This window comes from Sinocyclocheilus grahami, unplaced genomic scaffold (assembly GCF_001515645.1).
Source record: "Sinocyclocheilus grahami isolate Dianchi unplaced genomic scaffold, SAMN03320097.WGS_v1.1 scaffold140.1, whole genome shotgun sequence".
NCBI lineage: Eukaryota > Metazoa > Chordata > Actinopteri > Cypriniformes > Cyprinidae > Sinocyclocheilus > Sinocyclocheilus grahami.
In genome coordinates, this window is record NW_015505319.1 from 456,425 (window position 1) to 465,495 (window position 9,071).

The 9,071-nt window shown below is 35.8% G+C and overlaps 1 protein-coding gene across 1 annotated transcript in view; it reads left to right on the forward strand.

Annotated features, from left to right (window-relative positions):
* The first annotated feature begins 2,203 nt into the window (after positions 1–2,203).
* LOC107591304 (pro-interleukin-16-like) overlaps positions 2,204–9,071 on the forward strand; it is a 44,884-nt gene continuing 38,016 nt past the window's right edge. Inside the window, exon 1 of the mRNA XM_016280428.1 lies at positions 2,204–2,452. Coding sequence (XP_016135914.1) covers positions 2,440–2,452 — 13 coding nt within the window. The 5' untranslated portion in view covers positions 2,204–2,439. The remainder of the gene's footprint in view (positions 2,453–9,071) is intronic.

Genomic DNA, 9,071 nt, shown 5'->3' on the forward strand with positions numbered 1-9,071 from the left:
GATTAAAAAATCTCTGTTAATCTAAAAAATATCTCGTCTACAGTTTTAGAAGAACTGTGCTCAAATTCACAAAGACACTAAAATCTGCAATCAAGTCAGAAATTTCAATATGAACTCAAGTATTTTGCATGAAATTCTTCCAAATGATCTGAGCTGTCATCTATGTTAATTTTACAACTCTTTACTCCCACTGTATGTCAACGATTGATTCATATGTATTTATTTTTAAGTCTTGGGAATTTTAGGAAATCATATGAGACAAACCTGATACTTAAATGAAACATGACCGAGAACTCCATTAAGGTTCCTGAGCAACCTCATGGCAATCAGATATTCCTCTGGGTGAAGCTATCATAGTAACTGCAGCAGTGCTAGTATTTATAGCATTAAGCTGCCATCGTAGTCCCACTCTTCTTACAGACGCAGTGAAATCATGTGTAGAGTTTTGCATCTTTTATTCTGTTTTTTATCTTTGATGCTATACTAAAAGTTGACAAAATATATACACTGCCATTGAAAAGTTTGGGGTCGGTGAGATTTTTAAAAAAAAAGTTTTTAGTCTCTTATGCTCACCAAGGCTGCATGTATTTGATAAAAAAAAATACAGCAATGTTGTGAAATCTTATTATAATTTAAAATAACAGTTTTCTATTTTAATACATTATTTAACCGAATTTTCAGCATCATTCCTCCAGTCTTCAGTGTCACATGATCCTTCAGAAATCATTCTAATATGCTGATTTGCTGGAAATATTACTTATTATTGTTATCAATGTTGCTTAAAATTTCTGTTGAAACCATTTAACTTTTTTTTCAAGATGTTTTGATGATTAGAAAGTTTAAAAGAGCTGTTTAAAACAGCATTTATTTGAAAAAAAAAAAATCTAATATTAATGACCCCAACTTTTGAAGCATTTAGAATTTAATGCATTTTTTTGTTATTATTATTGATGCAGCATTTTGCATTTCCAAAATTGTATCCAATAAAATGCTCCCCTGAATGACACCTACTTTGAGTCACATGGACTACTTCTATGATTCTTTCTTCTTCTTTTTTTCTCTTTTTTTCTGAGAGCGTAGTCTCTGTCCAATTACACTATACACTGTAAAAAATGGCAGTGAATTTAACGGTAAAAGACTGTAAAAATGCTACACAAAAAACCTGTTAAATGGTTAACGGTAAATCCCCCTACTATATACGGTGAAAAACTGTATTGGACATTACATGTATTGGACATTAATTTTACGGTAGTGTACCGTTTTTAGAAGGGAAAAAGACTGTATAATTTTCAGTGAATAACCGTAAATTGACATTCCCAGAATTCCCCGCGTTACATTTCAAATTTGATGTTTTTTGTTGAAATAACTATGTTTCTTCTTAGTTTTTTCTTATCAGTTTTGTATATTAGGGTTGTGTGTTACACCTAATGTTGTTAAATGAATGTTTATTGCATTATTTCAGTTTCATGTGTGTTACTATGATGGTGTTTGGTGTTTGTGTGAGTCACACTGTGCACCTTCTATATATGGTATTATTTAAAAGTTGCTTGTGATGGGCTTTGGTTCATCATGTGACTTTCTCATCACCACCTGGCATTTGGTGGTTATCAGTGTATTACAAAGGTACAAAACAGATTTCAGTACTTCAATAGGTTGGTATATTAACATTATATCAGTTAATGAGATTACGGTATTTGACTGTAAATTTAAGTTAAAACCGTAAAACCTAAAATGTTGCTACACTTCCGGCAATCACAGCTGCCGTTTTTTTACCGTAAATTTTACGGAATTTTTTTTACAGTGTATGGAAGAAAGCAGCATGAACAATCTTTAGAGAACAAACTTCTCTGTTTGTTATTTTCAAGGAAGAAAGAAAGTCAAGTGGGTTTAAAACAACATCAGCAAATGTTAACAGAAATGTATCTTTACGTCATCATTCAAATGTAACTCCATTTATAACCAATATGCAGCTACAATAATCTATTATCTAAGAATACATTGATTGATTCAGAAAACAGAAAACCCTCTTCTCTGTCATCTCTGGTGGCCAGTAAAGGAAAGTCTTTCGTGTTGACTGTAAGGTCACTTACAGATGGAGAAAGCCTCGTTCTCCCTCTCTCTTTAAACTGTCAGACAGGAAGAGGGCTGTGATTTGGTGGCCGGCTCTATGAGACGCACTTGTGTTCAGTTGGCCACTGGAAAGGGAGGGTAGGCGGCAGTTACAAACGCTCCTCTTAACTCACTGACAGCCTCTGGCACTACTCTGAGTGAGAGAGGGCGAGCAAGAGAGAGACATTTCTGAGCATAGAGGGGGAACTTGTTCAGCAGTGGACTTTTATCATGCTGAACTGACCAGCGTCTTCCCTCTGGAATACTCTACCAAACAACTGCTAGGACGAGACTACCAACACAGGGATCATTTCACTGCAAGACGCCAAAATGCTCAGCTTTGGTGAGTCTTTCATTCCTCTTCGGTGGAAACTTACATGCGACGTTTAGCCACACCTGATTCAGAGCTCAGAAACAGATGTTATTAAGACACAAACACACATAGATCACCATGTCAGGTCAAATGGCATCAACCAAACACATGCAGAGAAAATAGCATTGCATGCAATGGCTGCACGCGTATCCCAGAGCTTGTGTGTGTCTCGTTTGATACTGTGCTGAACTCCAGACGCTAATGTTTGTCATAATTAGATCGGATGGAGACAGATCCATCAACATGGTCCCAGCTAAACCATGCAGTCTGTCCAATGCATCAGTGGAAGCATAACATGCGCTGATTCATACTGCAGTTATGAGAGTAACACAATGTATTACCATTATAAAAAAGTTGAAAGCTGCGTCTCAGAATAACTGAATGCAGGGTTTGCTGGGATGGCTTTTACTCATTGCATAATATGGAAATGGTTTGATTAGAAAAGGCTCCGCTTGCTGGGATCAGACAAATGCTTTTGATTAAAACAGGAATTGTTTATACTGTCATAAACAATGACAGAGGTGTTTAAGAGAGAGGGGTAATAAACAAGGGAAACATGTGAAAACAAAACAATGGATATCTGCAATCTAGAGTTAAACTAGCTATTCAGTTAGTTTGCAAATATCAGTAATTACCCTAGCAACCACCAAGGGCACCCTAGCAACCAACTAGTAACACACTAGCAACCACGCATTTTTCAGTTGTATTGTTTTTGATAAAAGGCCATCTGATCATCAGGGAGGACAGGAACTAACAAACAAACACATTTTCTAAAAGGTTTTCATGGTCATTTATTTATCTAAATGCTACTTCTGTCAAATCATCATTTCACTTCATCATTTCCATGAACCAGTGTTACTTTTGGTCTATTTTTCTTTTTAAAGTCTTCCAACTAAACAGTATGACGGCTCTGCACCATTACATCAATGTTTAAGTCAACACATTTCAAACGGGAAACAATTTCATCCTGTGCCACTGAAATTACTGCAAATTATATTCTAAACACAGTTGGAAAATATTGTTGCAAATGACATAAAAATAGAGTGAATATGCCATTAAAACATTTCACCTACATCTTACCATTTTAGGTCAGTTTACTTTTTTTTAGTACAACATTAGGTGCTAGTTAACGTACACACTGCAAACAGTTATTCTTGGAGGTAAATGAAATTGCATAGCTCAAATCACATTAATTTACCAATATTGCAATGTGCAAAAACGTTTTTAGCATTTTTTTTTTCTTTTCACTTTTTAAAAACATGCTTATGATGCTTTCAATGTAGAAAACATATGTTTTATTCTTGGAGGTAAATGAAATTGCATAGCTCAAATCACATTAATTTACCAATATTGCAATGTGCAAAACGTTTTTAGCATTTTTTTTTTCTTTTCACTTTTTAAAAACATGCTTATGATGCTTTCAATGTAGAAAACATATGTTTTTTCAGGATCAGATTAAACAATTTACTCTAGTCTTACAATGTTTACAAAAGTGATAGACAAAGTGAATATGCTTGTTGTTTTCCTCATCTGTTAGATGCTTTGGATAAAAGCGTCTGCTAAAATAATAAATGTAAATGTCGACAATCAGCCAGAGAGCTGATCTCAGTGATTGCAACAAGTGTTGGCAGATTTGCTACTTTTGCTCTGGCCTAAAGCAGGCAAGCACAAGGCTTATATTTCATCATGAATAACCCAGTAAATCTCAGTGATTCATCCAGACATCCATTAAGAAAAACAGAATTAGCTTGTGCAAGACCCCACAAATATACAGGCTCAGTTTTAAAACACTGTGAGCTGCCTTGCTGTCTTCTGCCCATACATTTGAAACACTCTACAAAGGCAGGAGCTCAATTGGTTTCAATAGAATTTGGTGTTGGCTAGGGTGTCTATATGTCCTCCTTTTCCCGGACATGTCCTGGTCTGGATTTCTAAACTGTTAAAACAATTTTTTGCTGAAGGTAATGACTGAAAAGTAGTTTAACCAATAGCGTGCAGGCATTAATCGACCAATCATGGGGCATGAGAAGGGAACAGACTGTAGAGAGCATGTCAATAGGAAAACAAAGCCAAAATCTAGACACTTTAAGCATTTCTGGTGTTGAATGAATTCTAAGTATATTTATTATTAAATGCATTTCTCTCACTTAATTTGCCATCTTGAATGCATTTTGTCATACTGTATCACTATAAGTAGTCAAACAAAGTAGTCACAATAATTTATTCCAAAAATAGCAAAAAGCACAATAACGGAATACCAAACAACTAAAGTTATGTGATAGCTTAATGTAAGAAACAAAGTAAAACTCCAGGATTTAATCGCTAAAAATCTTCCTGCTCTGTGAACTGAACAGTCACATTCACATCTCTTTTAAAAGATAAATCCAAACTTTAAAATTACAGACTGCATCCTTAAAAAGACACTTTTATGCTGCCTTCACGTGCTATCGGAATTATCTTAAATACCAGTTTCCTAATCGGATATTGGACGTGAACGGCCTCTCGAGTCGTATTTACTACTGGGCGGGCCATAAACTTTAAACATGGTGGAGGGGACAACCATAACGACTAGTGATGCAAAGTCCGATTCATTTCCGCGAACCGATTCTTTTCGGACAGATCGGCTCATTGAACTGGTTCAAAAAGCCGATTAATCGGTTCCTGACGTCATCAAGCAATAACGTCTCTACGCATTTCTTTTCTAACAACTCAGTGCCATGTTGTATCAATGAAAAATTCAAATAAGTCATTTGTGTCAATGCATATTGAAACATTTAAAAATAAAGTTATTTGTGTGAAAGCATATTGCCGATTATTGCCATATAATTCACTTAAGTTAATGGTGTCTGTGGTCACAGTTTCATTTGCGGATCCTCAGATACGACTGACTGACCGATATTGACTAGCCTACAACTTGGATAAGATTACTAAAAGTTTCGCACCTACAACACACATTACAGACATTGATGCACAAACGCGGATATATTCTACATGTCTACAGTATAAAGAATGAATAAACCAGTCTTATAAACTCCTTGATTTCGCTTAAGCAACTTTAAATATAATATGCATGCACAATAAACTATTGTGAAATTTATTTACATCACTCGACAGAAAGGTTTTTGCAGGTTTTAATAAAATGTAAATTGATAGCAGTCATAATAAACAAGCATATTTCCAGTACGAGCCTCAGGCTTGCACAGTATCGTCAACTCACTCATCAGAATCTTCGGTAATCCTCGGCAAACTTCACCAAGGCTCATTCGGTTCTTGTTGAGTCCTCGGTAATCCTCTGCAAACTTCGACAGTTGGTTGAACAAGCTCATTCAGTTCTTTTTGAGTTGGACGTGCTACTTCGGACTGTGCGTCCTGCGTCATCAACCCGGAACTAAAGTTCGATTCAGTTCGATTTGTGAACCGGCTCAACCGGTTACTTCCTGAGAACTGGCTCAAAAGAACGATTCGTTCAAGAACCTAACATCACTAATAACGACAACTGTCAATGCTATTCATTATTAGATTTTTCCACAACAACTACATCACCTTGTCGCTAAAGTAGTGCATATTTAGAGGCTTTATGTGAAGAATCATTGAAGCATATTGTATGTTTTATAAACTGTGAAATAAGCATGCATTTGACCAAAATTCGTAAGCAAGCTGACTGTCTAGCACGATGAATCTTTATATCCCATTGGTTGACAACCAATGGGATGCTGCATTTTATTCTTTCCGACAACAAAGCACTTGAATGCGACGAGCTCGAATGGTACATTCAAGTCATGTCGGATAGATCGTATTTACGAGTTGAACGCACATGAGAAACACCACCACAAAGTTGTTATTACGAGTGGGAAACTCTCAATTTTCTTTACGTTTCCGAGTTGGGGGCATGTCAATGAGAAACATGGTGGAATCGTCTGTAGTTGACGATAAATATTTGTTTAAATTGATAGTTTAGTCCTATAAACTTAAATTGATCATGTTCTTGTTACGCAGCTGAAATCCAAGTAAAAAAAATGCAGACCCTGTTGTATTTTCTTGTAATTTATTAAAAGAAGGTACACCGCCATCTTGTGCCGACAAAACTGACTTGACGGCACCTGACGTCGTAATTTCGACTTGTCAACTCGTAAGTATGAACGTCCCAAGAGGACTTGAACGCAGCAATAATCACGACTTCATAAGTGGGAAATAGGAAATTTCCGACAGCACGTGCATGCAGCATTAGTGTCTTGATGTGCGTTTCTCTTTGACACGAGACAGAATGACTTGTGAATAATCATTCCGCCCACCTTTCTGAACATCCTTCACACGAGCAGCACGTCTATGATGACTTTAAATGCTGTTTATGTAGGTAGGCAGCTCACTAGGTGTTGGAAAATAGCCTCACTCTTCATTGCATCAGGATCCAAGCTGCTAACGAGCCCAGACAAAGCTCTCTCGGTAGACTAATTACCCTATCAAACTTCAGCAGCACCAGAACCTTAGAACACTTTGTGGACGCTGGAGTCATTTGTCAGTATTTGAAGTTGGGACTTTATGTGGCAACCAGTGCCAGAGAAAACAAAGGAGCAGCTGGGCAATGTGAAGTGAAGAAGAAGCAGTGACTTGACAAATTTGTCCCTTACGAGAATTAACCATGGTTTTATTATAGTAAAAGTGTAGGCTAGTAACCATGTTTTTTTGACGTATTGATTACCATTTATAATTTTACTACAAATACCATGGTTAAACTATGGTTAGTGTAGCAAGCATTGTTAATTTGTGGTTCCCATAACAGGAGAAATGTTTTAATTCTCATATGAGCAGTCTGAATGATACTGAGTGTAATGTCTTTCCATGTAAGTGATTGATGTAAAAGTGATGTGGATTAAATGTCAAATAAATGTTTGACAGATGATGGAGAGAATGTGTTATGACAATATATTGGCCTCAGAATATAGTTAAGGGACAGCTCACTGAAATAAATGAAATTCAACCCATATGAGAGCATCCCCCCCACATTGTTGGATAAGAAAGTTTATTCAATCAATCAATTTTTTGTGTGGAATACAGAAAATATTTGGAGGTATACCTTCATACAGCTCTTTTCCATTGCCAATAATATTGTAAAGTAAACAATGGCATGACAAAACATAATCTTGACTATATGTACCAAAATGAAGCATAGTCACAATAAATAATTATTAAAAATAATTAAATAATAAAAAATAAAATTATTAAGCCTACAGTTGAGCTCACACTCACTGTGTAAAATGTTCTTATAAATTATAATAAATATTTAACTTTTATGTAGAAAAACATAGACATTGAATCTTATATTGTAATTGTTATTTCAACGATTTGATACATTTATTTCTAATTGTGATGTTTGACATTATATTGTCCTAATCAAATTATTGACATTAGAGTTTTGACATAGACTTAGAAATAAGCAAAATGCTCAACTTAAACCTGATCTGTAGATCAATAGATCTCATATGTATTGATCAAATCAGATCAGGGTACAATATTTTTTAAGCAAACAAAGTGTGTCTCTGTGATATTGTATGTCAATGGCAAATCGGTGTGGTCCATTTACAAGGTCTGAAGCATAAAATGAGTGAATTTGATTAATCTTACCATGATACAGTTTTTATGTCACATATTATTTACGTGATCTGTCTGTAGTACCGCCCTCCCATTTCAAAACTTGAGTGACATCTGTGAAGTAAATATAGGAGCAATAGCAAACAGCTGCTGACTCCAATGCAGGACGTTTCCTAACTGACCGTCCCGACTGAATCAATCTGTTGAGTCTCAGACCCCAAAGGTTCTTAAAGACAATACCACAAAAGGTCTTCATAATGCATGAATATCTGAGAGGTCATGACGTGTTGCACATGAAATCTTCTCTTTGTGGTGCAGTAATGCTCACTATCACCACCAGGTGACTATGACTTCATTCTCAGCAAAGTACATCACAATTTAGACGACAGCAGTCACAGTATATTCCCTCATGTCAGCATGAATATGAGCTCATCTCACATGACTGGTAATGTATGTGCAGCCAGTCATTTATAATGCATGACGGATCCTGTCATGCCTGTAAGGAAAGAAAACAACAAAACCATTAGGTTTAAACCCCTGAATATTGTACTCATAATAATGATTATATTTCTGTTTGCATATGAGAGATTTGCATGTTTAGATTGCATTTTCTATTTAGAAAGATACAATTGATAATCGTACATTTAAATGATGAGCCAAAATCAAAATGTCTTAAAGGGGCAGTTCAACCAAAAATAAAATGTTGATCTTTATTTACTAACCCTCAAGTCAGTTCAAACCTGCATGATGCTATTTTTTTCCTTCAAAAGAAGAGTTTGAACTATCTTTATGCTCTTTTTTTTATAACAGATTATATCTGTCAAACTCCAAAAAGGATGAAAAAAGTTCTATGAGACATGGTGCTTTTTTTTGTCCTTTTTGAAGACTCTGTCACATTGAATGATCGTTTGTCTGAAAAAGAGCTGCATGATGCATTCTTCTGTTTCAATGAAAAACAATAACAGCATATGCACTGGGGGGGGGGGGGGGGGGCCCCGGG